This window comes from Zosterops lateralis (assembly GCF_965231275.1).
Source record: "Zosterops lateralis genome assembly, chromosome: 8".
NCBI classification, from domain to species: Eukaryota; Metazoa; Chordata; class Aves; order Passeriformes; family Zosteropidae; genus Zosterops; species Zosterops lateralis.
In genome coordinates, this window is record NC_139768.1 from 32,079,172 (window position 1) to 32,095,079 (window position 15,908).

General features: G+C 48.7%; 1 protein-coding gene across 2 annotated transcripts; it reads right to left on the minus strand.

The window, feature by feature from the left end:
* Positions 1-1,724: 1,724 nt before the first annotated feature.
* On the minus strand, positions 1,725-15,083 carry ATAD1 (ATPase family AAA domain containing 1). 2 transcript variants are annotated; one of them, XM_083866426.1, is made up of 10 exons: positions 14,923-15,083; positions 13,155-13,324; positions 11,837-11,935; positions 11,470-11,590; positions 9,491-9,691; positions 8,789-8,895; positions 6,929-7,018; positions 5,330-5,380; positions 3,754-3,884; positions 1,725-2,875 (listed from the first exon to the last, which is right to left on the minus strand). In XM_083866426.1, the coding sequence occupies exons 2-10, from the start codon at positions 13,314-13,316 to the stop codon at positions 2,755-2,757; spliced, it is 1,083 nt and encodes a 360-aa protein (XP_083722552.1). In that variant the 5' UTR covers positions 13,317-13,324; positions 14,923-15,083; the 3' UTR covers positions 1,725-2,754. The 2 variants fall into 2 exon arrangements, with proteins under 2 accessions (XP_083722552.1, XP_083722551.1); XM_083866425.1 differs by having other exon boundaries at positions 3,748-3,884.
* Between the last annotated feature and the right edge of the window lie 825 nt (positions 15,084-15,908).

Consider the following 15,908-nt stretch of genomic DNA (forward strand, 5'->3'; position numbering starts at 1 on the left):
GAGAGGTACCAGGCTCTTCCCCCCATCAGAGAGGCAGGATCAGATGCTGAGGTATAGACCAAGCCTCTGGAGCCATGGAATTAAAGCGGCCACATTCCGAAACACAGTGCTTCCTCAGCCTTTCGAGGAAGCTGCCAGAGGGTTTGTGCTTTGACAAGGACTCCCACAGCAGCAGCAAGAGTAGACAAGTATGGGAGAGTTCCTGGAGAAGTGGGAATTGCCCTCCAGCTGCAGTAAGTGCACCCAGGAGCAATCAGAAATAACTCCTTGTGCCTCCTCAGTCAGCCCCTGATGAGTTCTGGGCAGCAGGGAAAGGCAGCAGTGCCCAGGGCTGGGGTTTGGGGACACAGGCAGAAGATCAGAGCTCAGGCAGTGACCAGGGGCTGTCCCTGGGTTTGTTCCTTCCCCTGTGCCATTAAACCCCCCTGAGGACACAACTTCACACTCAATTAAACCAAATTAACACCTGCCTGCGCTGGGGTTTTACCGAGCAGGAAGCAGTGCAGGAGGAGCTTCCCAGGCTGGCATTTATTTCTCAGGTGGAACAAGCCCTGAGCGCACGGAGCAGCCCGAAAACTGCCCGGCCACAGGCGCCATTCCAGCCATCCCAGGGATCCCGGGAAGTGGCACTAATGGCAGGTTTAAGGTTTACTAATCCCAGAGTGGTTTGGGTTGGAAGGGATTTTAAAGCCCATCCAGTGCCACCCCTGCCATGGGCAGGGACACCTTCCACTCTCCCAGGTTGTTCCAAGCCCCAAAGTCCAGCCTGGCCTTGGACACTGCCAGGGATCCAGGGGCAGCCACAGCTGCTCTGGGCACCCTGTGCCAGGGCCTGCCCACCCTCCCAGGGAACAATTCCTTCCAATATCCCACCCAGCCCTGCCCCTCTGGCATTGGGAAGCCATTCCCTGTGTCCTGGCACTCCATCCTTTGTAGAGTCTCTCTCCATGTTTCCTGTAGCTCCTTCAGGCCCTGGAAGGCCACAACTGGGTCACCCCAAAGCTTCTCCTCTCCAAGCTGAACAATCCCAGCTCTCCCAGTCTTTTCTCCCAACAGAGCTGCTCCAGCCCTGGGATCATCCTGGTGCCTCCTCTGGACTCACTCCTGGATCCCAGGCTCACCCAGAGGCAGCACTGGGCACTCAGGCCCAGCACTAAAGTGACTTGTGGGATTAACATCCCAGATCCAGGACTTTTTCCATTTCCACAGCCCAGCAGTTCTGCTGTGCCTGAATTCCTGCACCTGTGTTAGACCATTGTGCATCTCCCATTGCTTTGTGATACAGGGAAGAAGTCTAAGCAATTATTCCATTTTTTTTATCCTCCCCATCCCGTTTGGTTTTAAGATTAAATTGGGACAAACTCAGCCCTGCTGCATCACCCAGCCAGCATTCCAGAGGGCAGGACAGCAGGGAACAGGCTGAGCTTGAGGGACACTGTCACCAGCCCCTGATACTGTGTCATGGCAGGGCTCCAGCCCTCCTTATTTCACTTTATTTTCCTTTGCAGTGCATTTGGTTTTACATCATTCTGTGCCTCCAGTGTTTCCCTCCCCTCATAGGCAGCAGAGCTGTGACACAGCACCCCACCCCTGGGCTTTGAACAATTCATTCCCTTTACAGATTTGGAGTCAATTAGTGCACAGTTCATAGCATTATATGAAAAAACTTCAAGCTCTCGACTATCTCTGACAATAACTTCACAAAAAACAAACATTTTTGCCACTCACATTTGTAACCCTTGGCCTTTATCGCAACAGAACTTTACAAGAATTCACCAGAACTGGTACCAGCAAGGACAGCACGTTGCTAAACCACATCAATAAGCCCAAAACCCATTTCCTCCTCTTCAAATTCACAGATCTGAGCATGGGCAGTCAAACATCACACAATGTCCCCCCTGTGCTTCAGGGCAGTGACACTTCAGGGGAGGGTGCCACGGTGGGGCTTGCAGAGACGGAGGGAGAAGCAAGTCCTTGGGACAGTGCACAGGAGCACAGAAAGCTCAGGCTCCAGAGAGCTCAGAGGATGTTGGGGCTTTAGGAAAGAGCAAGTGGGATTCTACTCTAACTGCTCACAGCAAGGGAAAACCAAAAATAAAATCAGCCTTCATTTAAAAAGCCTTCAAAAGCAGAATTCATAAAAAAATTAAAAGTATTCAAACATTCTTACAGAGTAGTTTACTATCTTGACTAAATGGCACCAGATTTCAAGTGGTCATGTGGAAGAAAAATCAGTAGCATTTCAAATGTTGCTTTGTTCTAGGAGCAGTTTCTATCCTGGCATTTGCTGCTAAAAGGTAGAAGTGAACTGAGTATCGAGGAATCTTTCCCTTATGCAGCTGCTGATTTGGTTCGCTTCAGGAAGTAGAAAAGATTTTCCATACTCAAGTTATCTACAGATTATGTCTATATATAAAAAAAAGTGTGGCTATGTACAGGTCCTGCACTCACACACCCAGCCTGTGCCAGGTCCTGCCCCCTGGCCCACCCACTCTTGCTGGAAGGCTCCACGGGATCCCCAGGGACAACAGGCAGGCACTCGCTCTTGGTCTGGGCTGAATTGTTCCACTCATGATCTCTGCTTCCACTTCCAGTTGGAATTGCAATAACTTAGAGGTTGTTGTTGTATAAAAACGATTCCAGGAACAGAACTCCCTTTGCCACCCCTGCTCCCACCCCCTGACATTGGTTTTGCTAACTGATTACAGAAGTCAAACTAAATCACATCAGGAACTGCAAACACACTCTTTTGTCCTAATCAAACAGGATATCCATGGCCAGGTTCTGCATGGAGACATCCTTGGATTTCCTCATCTTCTCGATGGCCCTGTGGAGATCCTGCTGCTGCACAGGCCGGATCTCATCATCATCGTTGCTGGGGAAGAGAGGAACAGCCAGGTGAGGCTCCAGGGCTGTGTGATAGCTGTGCCAATCCCTGCAAACAGCAGCTCTGACATGGATCCAGCTGGAATCTCAGGATTCCTGAGGCTGGAAAATCCCTCCCAGCCCATGGAGTCCCAGCTGTGCCCGATGCCCACCTTGTCCCCAGCCCAGAGCACTGAGTGCCACCTCCAGCCCTTCCTTGGACACCTCCAGCCATGGGCACTCCAAACCTCCCTGGGCAGCCCCTGCCAAGGCCTCAGCACCCTTTCCATGGGCAAATTCCTGCTGCTGTCCAAGCTGAGCCTCCCCTGGCACAGCTTGAGGCCCTTTCCCCTTGTCCTGTCCCTGTTCCCTGGCAGCAGAGCCCGACCCCCCCTGGCTGTCCCCTCCTGTCAGGGACTTGTGCAGAGCCACAAGGTCCCCCTTGAGCCTCCTTTTCTCCAGGCTGAGCCCCTTTCCCAGCTCCCTCAGCCTCCCCTGGGGCTCCAGCCCCTTCTCCAGCTCCCTTCCCTTCCCTGGACAGGCTCCAGCCCCTCAATGCACCCAGGATTGCTGTAGGTGTGGCAAATACCAGAGGGATGTCCCAGCACCGTGTCAGCAGCACTGAAATCTGGCACTAACCAGTGCAGCAGCAGGACTTGTTGTCTCACGCCACCTCCAGCTTGGGCCCCTTGGAACAACCAAGGTGCTGTGCTTATTTTCGGAGCCAAAAGGAATAACAGTAACAGAGTTGTGGTGGGGTGGGTTGTGTATAGTGGCAACTGGGCATGAAAACAGAACCCTCCTTCTCTGTGTGCCCCCTCCCCAGGGTCAGTGCAGTCGGGGGACACAAGGAATGGCTGTGGGTGTGAGGGCCCCACGTACACATACTCCTCGCAGGCGTTGCTGACGTACTCCCGCACGCAGAGCAGCGCTGCATCCCGGCACATCTCCTTCAGGTCGCTGCCCGAGAAGCCGTCGGTCTCCTTGGCCACCTGCAGCAGGTCCACATCGCTGTCCACCTGTGGGGAGCTCCAGGTCAGGCCACGGACACTGCAAAGCCACTGGCAAGCAATACTCACCTCCCAGAGTTTTTACCCGCTCTGAGATCATTTGATGTTTTTGGGGAGCTCGATTATTCCCTTACTCTTTGTACCTCCAAGTGGTTCACAGTGCTACAGAAAATTGATGTTTCAGTTCATCAAACTCTGCCACTGGTTAAAAACCCCACACAAACCCCAACCATCCCATTGGTGTATCCTGTACTAACCACGCTCCTGCAGGAATGAACCTGGAAAAACTGGATCCCAGGAACTGTGGCCCCTTTTCCCACATTAAGTTTCTCAGAACTCTGTTGACTGGACTCCTGTTCCTGCTTTACACAGCCCCATACCTAGGGGATTAATTGGCAAAATAATGTGCCCAGCTCAGTGCACTGGGTCAGGCTGAACTCTTGCCAGTGAAGACCTCAGGTTTATTCCATCTTTTTATGGATTTTCTGATTCCTTTCCCACCATGTGCATCAGTATTTCCTTTTCAGTAAGTTAAAGCCAAGGCAGTCTAATAAAAGGCTGAGATTCTGGGGTGACTTCCTTCAAGAGGGAAATTATTCCATGGTTTAAGTCAGGCAAGGAAAAGGGAGGGCAGGACTCCCCTTGCCATGTGAAGTCTGGCCTTGAGAGATCCAATCCCTCCTCCTGTGGGATAACCCATACAGGCTTGGTTTTTCTATCTCCCTGAAAATCTTATTTGTCTGGTTCCCTGCCAGATGCTGGTGAGCTGTCATTTTTAGGCCTCTTCAAAAAATTAAGTCAGTTTTACTAATAAAAGACATTTATTAGGCTGGAGCTCAGTCTGGAGACACTTGGCAACATTAACTTGAAGGCAATTAGTGCTGCTGACTAAATCTGGGAGGAAGCTCTGATGATAGGGATCTGCTATCCTGCCACAGACGCTTCCAGGTGTGCTCACACCTCATCCTTCCCCTCTGCTCTGAAGGAAATTTGAATTATGGATCACAAGCAGCACTGCCAAAAAAAGTCTTTCCTCCTTGCTTGACTTGAGCTAAGAAAGAGCTTAAGAGTCAACATCTCCTCCCTGCTTCATTGAGGGCTTGAGATTTCCTTCCCTCATCTAAACACGGTTCACCATCACCTTTTATAGAGAGAGAAATCTCTTCTCTGTAACAGAACAAGCAAATGGAGCCAGAGAAGTGGAGTCATTCTGCTCAGAGGGGGTGACTGACCACACAAGCCAAGGCTCCTGCTCCCAAAGGAGCCAACTGCAGAGCTTTAGTGTCAGGCCACACCTAAACCCACAAAAGATTCCCAAGTTCTCACCAGAAATGCCCTGGCAGCTCATCTCAGCCCCACTGCAAGGCGGGCAACTATAAACCACAACTTCTGCAAGGCCAGAGCCGCACTGGTGTAGTAATGCAGCCATCAGCCACCAAAAGGAGGCTACTCACATTTTCATTCTTCAAAATCAGCTTCAGGATCGCCTCCCTTTGCTTCAGAGCCTGAGAGAGAAGAGACTGAAGTTACCAGAGGACAAAAATCAACACTTGTGACGTCCCAGGGCTTTCAGTCCCCTCAGTTCCCTCAACCAGGACAGGTGACACACACTGAGGAAACCTCCCTGCTGGCAAATTCAGTTCCACAGGTGATGTTTGGGAAATTCTAAGCCAGGTGAATCACACACTGTGTGTTGAGGTTACTGACTCCTGAGCAGATCCTTCCTAGGAAAGTCAAACACAGGCAACAAAGACTGGGGTTTGTGCCTGCCAAACCTCACTTACATCATTAAAAAGGGGAAATATTCCCCCACAGATAATCTGGCAGATGAACAGTTGCTACTCTGTCCCAAAACCCACTTCTGCCACTTCCCTCTGCTTTGCAGGTAATTTTTGATGAGTAATTCAGGCCCTTTTCATCTCCAGCTCAGTAATAAAATCTGCAAGCCCTTCACTCCTGCCCGTGCCTGTTCCCAATGCACAGCACACCAATTATTCCACCTTCAGTAAGAGTCAGGGCCAATCTGGGTTGATCACAAAGCAAGAGAAAAGCAGTAAGCTCATGGCAGGGCTGAAGGATTTCCTTTCCATCTTGTAAGGAAAATCTGTTCCCTAAATTACACTTCCTGTGGTAACTCTGATCCTGGGAAAGGGAGCCAATCCCTGTAATATCCCAGGGCACGTAATTCATCCTTCTAATGATGGGGCTTGATAGAATGACACAACAAAGTACCCAAATCCACATCCATGTCCCCTGCTAACTCAAGGAACAGTTGGAGATGAGGAAGGTGTGTGGAACAGGTCTGGAAGCACAGCAGTTCCCAGGTTAGAAATGGTGTTTCCAAAGGGATCCACTCCCATGGAGTCAAAGTCAGTTCCAACAACACAGGCCTGGGAACACAACTCCTCTCTTGCACAATCAATAAGAGTTTTACTCCTCCAGTTTGATCTCTGAGTTTCAGCAAGAATGGATAATGATTTCTGTAGCCAGAGGGGAATTCTGACAGCCACAACTGCACGCCTGATAACACTGACACAAAAGTGTCTGGTGACACCACCAGACATTTCAAGGTGACTGAAATACCTGGAAAAGGATGGCAAGAGCAACCTTTGGAGTAAGGACAACCTTCTGAGAGCTGCCTAATAGATAAAGAACTTCATAACTGGGGCATAAATCCCAGAATCATGGAATGGTTTGGGTCCTTAAAGACCCTCTCATTCCAAGCCCATCACAGGCAGAATAAACCAGGTTTCCCACACTGTGTGCTGTGGAAAGGCCTGAGCAGAACACAGTTACCAACCAGCCCTTCCCAGTGTGCAGCATCCAAACACCTCCATTCCCAGAGAAGAGCAGGGGTGGGAAGCCCATGGTGTTGTTTCTCATGGTGCTGTTTCAGATAAAACACCCAAGAGATCAAAACTTCACCTTAAAAAGCCGAGTTATGGACATGCTCCAAAACTCCCTGAAGCCAGCTGATCAGAATGGAGCATTTCCTGGAGGAAACCCCCAGAGCTGTGGATTTGCCGGCTGAGGGCAGGGCAGGCAGGACTTACGGGCTGGTTGATGTGGAAGCGGGTGGGCATCCTCCTCATGATGGCAGAGTCAAGGTCCTGGGGCCGGTTGGTGGCCCCCATCACAATCACCTGTGTGACAACAACAGACACCACTGAAACCAGCTCTGGGAAACATTCACAGCCTGGGAATGTCAGCACTAGCCAGGGGATCTCCCCCACTTTAGCATCAGCATCGACATTTAAAGAAGTTACATAAAAGTTTCCTGGCAGTGATCTCAGCAAGGGCAGCTGCAGAGAGCCCTGGTGGCACCAATACCACCTGAGGGGAGATTTCTACATCAGTCCAACTTGAAAATTCAAACCCTGAGAAGGAACTTAAAACTTCTGCTTGTGATGTCACTTTCAGCTCCTGGTGGAAATCGAAAGGAGATGTTTCGGGAAGGTATTTAAAAACGTGGGCGTTTTGGGCTGTGCTGAAAAAAGAATCACGGAAGGTTTGGGTTGGAAAAGACCTTAAAGGTCATCCTGTTGCAAGCCCTCCACGGGCAGGGACACCTTCCAGGAGACCACCACGGCAATGGGTTCACCTGGCAGCTTTCACATGCACCTGAATGCTGTCTTTATTTTTTCAAACGTTCAAAAAAGCATTCCACGACCTACAAGTCAGCAGTGGGTTAAAGGTGTCCAAGCCAAGCCCAACACCAGGACAGTGTTTACCTCCGTGAAGCACTCCAGCTCTTAATTCCAGAACAAATTTACTCCCCATTCACAGCAGCTTTGTTTCCTCACTTCTTATTCTAAGCTGTGTACATGGTAAACACCCACCAGCCAGCAGAGTGAAAAACGGCAGGGTGATTAATCTGGGCTCCGGGGGAGTGAAAAACCAGCAGAGTAATTAATCTGGGCTGCAGGGGGTTTCCTGCCCTGCTCCTGCCTTCGGGCCACGCTCAGCAGCTCCAGGCAGGGCTGGTGGCCCGGCAGAGTCACCCTGCCACCTAGAGGCACTGGGAATACTGGCTCCGGGAGGATCCACACTTCTCCGGGCATTATTTTCAGCCAAAAGGAACATTCTTCACCTGCCCCCAGTTCTTGCCACGCTCCACATCCACCCTCAGCAGGTTTAGCCCACAGATGAGCGTGGATTCCAGGTGGAATCAGCACATCCACCCCAACACTTCCTTACAATTTCCTCCAAGCATTTGGGATTCTTGTTTTTCTTACAGAAGGCAAACGCTGCTCAACTCAAGAGACCCCAAACTGTGTCACTGCAGGGAATGAATAATTTCCTTTGCTCCAAGGATTTGGCAGTGTATTGGGGAAAAAAGGTAATACAGTGTGCTTAGAAGATGATAGCAGTTTCCAGTGAAGGGTTCATATCACTGGCTTTTTACTAATGGGAAGCTTTCACCCTTCTCAGTACACTGGTTTTTACTCATTTTGGGAAAGATCAGCTGAAAAACATCTTTAGCACAAGCTTGGGAGAGGAGGAAAAGCCATTTATGGAAAAATACACATTAAAAAGGCTGAAATTTTTTAACTTAGAGAATAAACATCCTGTTTAAGGGTTTTAAGAACATCATCCCAAGCGACAGTTCAGAACCATGCCATGAGACTTTCTGCTACATTCAAGTCATTTACAATCCCAGAATGGTTTGGGATGGGAGGGACTTTAAAGCCCATCCCATTTCATCTGAAAACACCACTTCTTGATGAAAACCAAAATAAACACAAAGCAAATTTTCTCAGGAAGAACAATGATCTGTGGATACAACTTCCCTCACGCCCTGAAGTGCTGGGAACCACTGACAGGTAAAGAGCCCTTTGGCAATCCCTGTTCCCAAGCAGCTCCAGGCACAATATCCCAGCTGAGGGAATTGTCCCAGCACCCCAAGGACCCACCTGGCAGTTGTAGTCAGTGTCCAGCCCATCCCACAGGCTCATGAACTGGGCTTTCATCATGGCTGTGGCCTCGTGGTCGGTGCTCGATCGGTTCCGCAGGAAGGAATCTGTGCCAAAGGAGGGAAGCAGCCACTGCCAACCCAATTCCCCACACCTGGGCTGCTTTCTTACCTCATTAATGCATTTTTAATCACCAGGGTCAGCAAACAACAAATGCTGCTGAGGGTGAAAGCAGCAAAGTAGACTCTCCCCCACTCCTAAGCCCCCCTTTCAGTGAGGACTACACAAGTGTGCACCCACATCTTGTAATCCGAATTTTCACCCTCCTTAATTCATGGAAAGCAGCCTCTCCTCCTGTTCTTCAGCCTTATGAAACTACTATTCCAGAGCTCTCCTAAAATCATATTTTACTTCCCAGTATGTGCCCTGACAGCAGAAACCCTGAAGTGTATTTGTTGCTGGGTTTCCTTGTGAACCAAAAATAAGTGGAAACTTGTTTTACTTGTGAATTCCTCTACTACCACCAGGAAAAGAAACCTTGATTTTTCCTAATGTGCCACCATTCCTTTACAATTCTATTTCTCTTACTGAGCCTTCACTCTTTTTAAGGAAAGGATGACAGCAGATCCATACATCACTGAATCTACAATTCAATGTCACTCTGCTACAGCTACTGATTAAAAAAAAAAAAGAGATTTTTACCTATTTCATCAATAAAAATGATGGATGGCTGGAGCTTTATGGCCAGGGAGAAGACAGCAGCAGCCAGTTTCTGGGATTCTCCATACCATTTGTCCGTCAGCGTGGAGGGCTGAAGGTTGATGAACCTACATCCGGCTTCCTTGGCTGTGGCTTTGGCAATCAGGGTTTTCCCACATCCAGGGGGGCCATAGAGGAGGACTCCTGGAAAATTCACAGTGTTAGTGCTCTGCTAGGACAGCCCTGGGGGTGTCCAGGCTCCAGTTTGATCCTTAAAAAGGTAAGACACTAAACGAAAGAAACACTCTTCCATCAAATCAGAGGTTTTAAAATAATCCCTATTAAATTACAGTTCAGAATAGCCAAAGACAGGAATGATGAAGCTGAGAGGAAAGAAGACTGATTCATTATCCCTGCCCATGGCAGGGGGTGGAACATCATCTTTAAGGTCCTTTCCAACCCAAACATTCCGTTTCATTCCATTCCCAGGACTATAAAGGTTCCATAAAATTAACCCCTATTTATGTCCTGTCAGGCCTTGTTTATAGCTCCTTTCAGTCCTGCCAATAAAACTCAGCACAGAGGAGTGAGGAAAGGAAAAATCCATCACACAACAGACCCACAGACATTTTAAACAAATTACCCACAATTAAACATGACATCTTGTATTATTTTTAAACTTGTCACAGTGGAAGAATTCACGGGAGTGTTTGTCTAACACAGTTCTAAAGAAAACAATTTCAAGAGCAACATTCAGTCAAAAAAGCCCAAAGCACAGGGAATTATTAAGGTTTTTTTCTCTGTTTATGAGAGAAAATGATGGACTTGATGTCTCACAAACATCATTACTCTGGAGCAGTGACTTCCTATTAACACCCAGCACAAGCCACTCGTAAAACTGAGGAGCAGCTTGAGCTGGAAAATCTGCTTTAAAAAGATAAATAAAAAAATATTTTTTTCCTTCAGCTTCTTAGATCATGGCATTCATGTAATTTTCCAGACAGCTTCAGTCTGTGACTTACACAGAACATAGCCTGGAAAAACTAAAGCAGCTACGAAAGTGCTGCATTTTCCATCCCTTGGGACACAGGAGTGAGGTGGTCACAGATCCAGGCAGAGCTCCAGAAATTCATATTCCAGGGAACAAAGCAGTAAACTCAGGTGTTTTGTCCAACATTTTAGATTTAAATTCTGCTTTTTTCCTTTTTTCTTTTTTTTCTCACTCAGTACCATACAACAAATATGGCTGCAGGGATTCCAGAAGAGTCCAACTTCTGTTTTACTGTGGAAAATGAATCTGCCACCTGCCTTAACACTGTGTAACCCAACTCCAGAGAGAACCAAGGGATCTCCAGAGGAAAAATGGGATGTCTGTCTGGCTGAATGATGGCAATTTCTAGGCGTGTCAAAGGTGTAGAGCAGAGGTAGAGCTCAACTCTGCCAAAGGACAACATGGGGTGTAAAGATAATAAAAATGAAAATTTAGGCAGTTAAAAATGCAGGATACATGGATTATAATGGTCGAGTGACAGGAAAAGGGGAAATGGGAAGGAATTGTTCCCTGGGAGGGTGGGCAGGCCCTGGCACAGGGTGCCCAGAGCAGCTGTGGCTGCCCCTGGATCCCTGGAAGTGTCCAAGGCCAGGTTAGACTTTGGGGCTTGGAGCAGCCTGGGACAGTGGAAGGTGTCCCTGCCTGTGGCACTGGATGGGCTTTAAGGTCCCTCCCAAGCCAGATCATTTCATGATTCTGTGATTAGTGCACAAAAATGGACTATCATAACCAAAATCCAGCTATTGCTTCAATGCTGAGACAAAACTTCTTCACCAAAGCAGGAGAAGAGGGAAAATCTGAGGGCTTTCCCTGGTATCAGTCCTAATGTTTGCACTTTGACCTAACAACCCACTTCCCCTTCCCTTTCTGAGAAACTGCACCTTTTAAAATTTAAATACCGAGGTATAAACCCGTCACATTCCCTTCCTACCTTTTGGGGGCTGTAAGAGCCTGGAATTCCCAAACAAATATTTCTTCTTGATGGGCAAAATGACAGTGTCTTTCAAATCTGTGATGACATCATCTAAGCCTGCAATATCACTCCAGGTGACCTGCAAGGGAAAAGCAGTGTTGGGAGTGATCAGCATTGATCCTGCCAAGGAAAAGCACCCACCAGCTTCAAAGGAGTGCCTTGAAAATATAAGACAGAAGGGATTAAAACTCTTAAAGAATAAAATTATGCAGTCTGAGTTTTAGATCACAGGAATATTTCCTGTGTATTTCCACAGAGGTGCAAATAATGTAATGCAGAGGGAAATGGGAATTTTGCAGGCCTGAGGAGCAGGGAAGTGGCTCACATGCATGCTGAGGGGGTCCACCAGGTGGGCAGCAATGCTCATCTCATACTCAGTCAGCTTGACGTTCTTCACTCCTATCTGCTTCATCAGCTTTTCAGCCTGGGGGAAACCAAACACCAGGGAAATCAAGGGAAAGAAACAAAATGCTGCACTCAAACATCAGCTTTTTTAAAGAACTGCTGCTTGTGGTTTGAAAAGCTTCTCGCTAAGAGGTGGAATCTTGTTTTAAGCAGAAGGTTCTGCTGTTTCCTAATGGCTTTGCTGTCACTTGAGTGAAACCAAGTCAGATGTCTCAGTTCCCATCACACAAATGCTGGGGCCCTCACATGCCCAAACCCACAACTCCTCTGTTATGACCTAAGAAACAATCAAAATAAACCTTAAACTACAGAGTGTGCCCCCCCAAGCCCCCACAGCAGTCAGAGAGATTAGTGCCTTCTCACGTGAACCAAGGACAGACTAAGATATTTGTAAATTCCCAGAAGCCAGTCAATTTCTAATATGTGCTCAATGGGTTTTCCCTAATTTACAAGGAAAACTCATTGTGTCAACACACTTGCAGGTTTCAGTTTCTTCTTCTACGCAAACTTGTAATAAAATCCAACAAGGTTGTGGGACAGTGCAGCTCCTTAGATAACAGCTGGCACTGAACCCATTGGGAAAGCTGGTTTTCAACTACAAAGCTCATTACCAAGGGAATGAGGGAAGGGAAACTACCTAACACAGGTTTAAGTTGCTCAAAATCTGTGAAATTCTTGTCAGTCAGAAACCAAACAAAAAAAAAAAAAAAAAAAAGCTGCCCCATTTCCAAAGCAAACCTTTAACTTTTGGTCCTGAAAAGCCCCTAAAGCTTTTCCAGAGTACAAATCATTCCAGTTCAAGATAAGGGTTTTCATTTTTTCCCTCCCCTTTCCAAGGCATTTGGACTGCTGCTGGAGGTCTCTGCCACTAAGTTGCCAAAAATTCAGAGCTTCCAAGTTCTCATTTAAGTTAAGAATTAAGTTATCTCTGCTTCAGGTTTTCAAAGGCAACCAAGAGACTGATGATTTAAGGCCACTGCTACTCAGCAAAGTTGTCAGAAGCAGAGAAGGCACCAGGCCCACGGACTTGCTGGAAATCAGAGCCAACAGAAGCTTCCAGACCAGCAGCTTTGCCACAACTTCAAGCTAGAAACTGTAATTTGATATAAAATTGTCCCTTGTTATAAAACACAAGCCCTGAAAAGACCAACAGCCTAAACCCCGAGACCAACTAAAAAAACTTCCCAGCAGCACATTCCTCGATAACCCAGGGAAAGACTTGCAGAACGGAATCCTACCTGCTTCTGAGCTTCCACCTTCTGCTTCCTGGTGGGGTCGATGGCATCCACCATCCACTTTATGGTGAAGTAGGTGACGGCCCCGAAGATGGTGAGGCGGAAGATGAGCCCCATCACCTCATTGCGGCCGAGCGGGCGCGAGAACGCCTCGGCGTGCACCATCCTCCCTCCTGCCTCAGGGCCACAGGGACACCACAGGGAGGGACAGAAAGCAAAATCAGAGCTGGAAAAAACACCTGCCTGCCTGCCTGGTGTTTAAATGTTGTTTGATAAAAGCTGTTTTGTGGGGACTTTGGATAAGGGTGATAGGACGAGGGGAAATGGCTTCACGCTGACAGACAGGAGGTTTGGATGGGATACTGGAAGGAATTGTTCCCTGGGAGGGTGGGCAGGCCCTGGCACAGGGTGCCCAGAGCAGCTGTGGCTGCCCCTGGATCCCTGGCAGTGTCCAAGGCCAGGTTGGAGCAAGCTGGGATAGTGGAAGTTGTCCTGCCCTGGCAGTGGGGGGAAATCTAAGGTCATTCCAAACCATGCTGGAATTCTGCACTCACAGTGGACACAAAGCTGACATTCCCACTGGTACTAACATTTTGGGACTGCTCTGGCCCCTGAATGCTGACTCCTGGAGCCAGGGAACTCTATTATTGAACCAGAGAGGTATTTTCCCTAAGAGGAAGTTTACAGGAAAGGCGCCCGGCTGCCACATTAGGGAGCAATCAGCCACTCACATTTGATTAAAACGAGGTTAAGAGCTGGAGCCTGCACCTGGCAGGATGTGTGGGGAGTTATTAATATCCCTGGAAACCTGAAAATGCTGGATGTAGCACACAGCTATCCAGGGAAAAGCCTGACTGCTGCATGAGCCAAGCCCAGAGAGCACAAACCCCTCAATTCTGGGAACAAAAGGCATGGAGGAAAGACCTTTGCTAAAACACTGGGAAAAGGACTTGTAAGATCAGGGTCCACTTCCTCCTCAGCTGGTGGGGGGATCTGATTGAGAAAGCCCAAATCACTCCTTGGGCACTGCCCCATTTTCCTGCTGCAAAGGCAAAACAGCAGCAACTCCTCTGACATCTCGTGACACTCCCTGGCCACTCTCCAAACCAAGCTGGCAGCCAGGGCCAAATTATCCCTGGATCCCCCTCCCCAGGGCAATGCTACAGCACCCACAACCAAATTACCCCTGGATCCCCTCCCCAGGGCAATGTTGGGGCACCCACAGCCAAATTATCCCTGGATCCCCCTCCCCAGGACAATGCTGGAGCACTCACTGCCAAATTATCCCTAAAAAAGAAAAAAACCTCCCCAAAAACCCCGTGCAGAAACATCCTTCTTATGCAACCCTGAGTGCCAACTGAAAAGCTTGAATATAAGAGAAATCGAAGCATAAACTCGCTAAGCCAAGTCCTAATAACACACAAACGCTAAAACCTGTAGGAACTCAGGTTTCTTTTCCCTGAGGCGAGGACTCCGCTCCGGGCCCGCTGCGGCTCCGCTCTCCCCGTACAGGCGCAAAAGGGAAACCAAAAGCGGCAGCGGCGCTTGGTTTCTGTTCCGCGCCGAGGGCAGGCTGAGGCATTGCCGGGAAACGCTGGCCTGGCCCGGGCCCGGGGAGCCCCGCAGGGCCCTCCCCAGAGCGGGGATCCCCCCCGGTGCCGGGCAGCGCCGTCACGGCTGCCCCGGGCAGGGCCCGGCCCGTGACCTTCCCGCCGCCCGGCAGGTGCGGCACGGCGAGGCCGCTCCGCCGCCGTCCCGCCGGGTCACTCACCGTGCGGCGGCTCCACGGAACTCCGGGACAGGGGGCGGGACGAGCGGCAGGAGGAGGAGGAGGAAGGAGAGGAGGGGAAAGAGCGGGAGGAAGGAGCGGAGCAAAACCCGGCAGCAGCACCGAGGGCCCGGCAGCGGCGGCGGCGGCGCGCCCGGCGCTTCCTCCGTCCGTGCGGCGCTCACCGCCCCGCGCGAAGGTTCCGGCCGGCGCGCCCCGCGGAAAGGTTCCGCCCGCCGGATGCGGGGCAGCGCCGGGCGGGAACGGGCCGCCATCGGCCGAGCCAGCGCCAGGGGGACAGAGCGCCCAGCGCCGCCTCACCGGCACCCCGCGGCCCACGGCTACCGCCGACAGCCTGCAACCACGGCGGAACTCCGCCCTGTCCCCACCAACGCGTACAATTCATAGAACAGAACATACACAGCATGTTAGAGAAATATAAAATTATACGTATAAGCATAAATATAAAATAATATATTATATAAATGTATACAGTATTTTAATATATATTACAATCTATCTATAATATCTATTGTATATATTATACATATATAATATACATTATATACATTAAATACATTATATATTATATTACATTATTTATTATATTAGTTTTATATATAATTATAATATAATATATAACATATTATTATATATGTTATACAGGTACAACAATACATATATACTATATATACACATATGTATATCTATTATATACAATTATATACGTATAATATATAAAACAGGCATATATATGCACACATATTTTATATAAGTGGATATGTAATTTATGTATACATATGTGTACATAACTGATATAAAACATATCTGATGTATTTACAACATACACATAGTGAAAGAAGGATGTCCAGGGAAAAGGGGAAAATGACAAGATCTTCCCAACAGCCGTAATTAACCCAGAGTTTTGGGAATTTCTCTTCAGCCCTCCTGCTCTGGAGCCAAGGATTTCCAGCGACAGGACAAGGGGA

Excerpts from the sequence above, each read along its gene's own strand:
- ATAD1 (XM_083866425.1), bottom strand. The coding sequence starts at position 13,316 with ATGGTGCACGCCGAGGCGTTCTCGCGCCCGCTCGGCCGCAATGAGGTG. Across the intron at positions 11,936-13,154 it reads AGGTGGAAGCTCAGAAGCAG|GCTGAAAAGCTGATGAAGCA; the intron begins GTAGGATTCCGT and ends GGTTTCCCCCAG. Across the intron at positions 9,692-11,469 it reads GCTCTTACAGCCCCCAAAAG|GAGTCCTCCTCTATGGCCCC; the intron begins GTAGGAAGGGAA and ends TGAATTTTCCAG.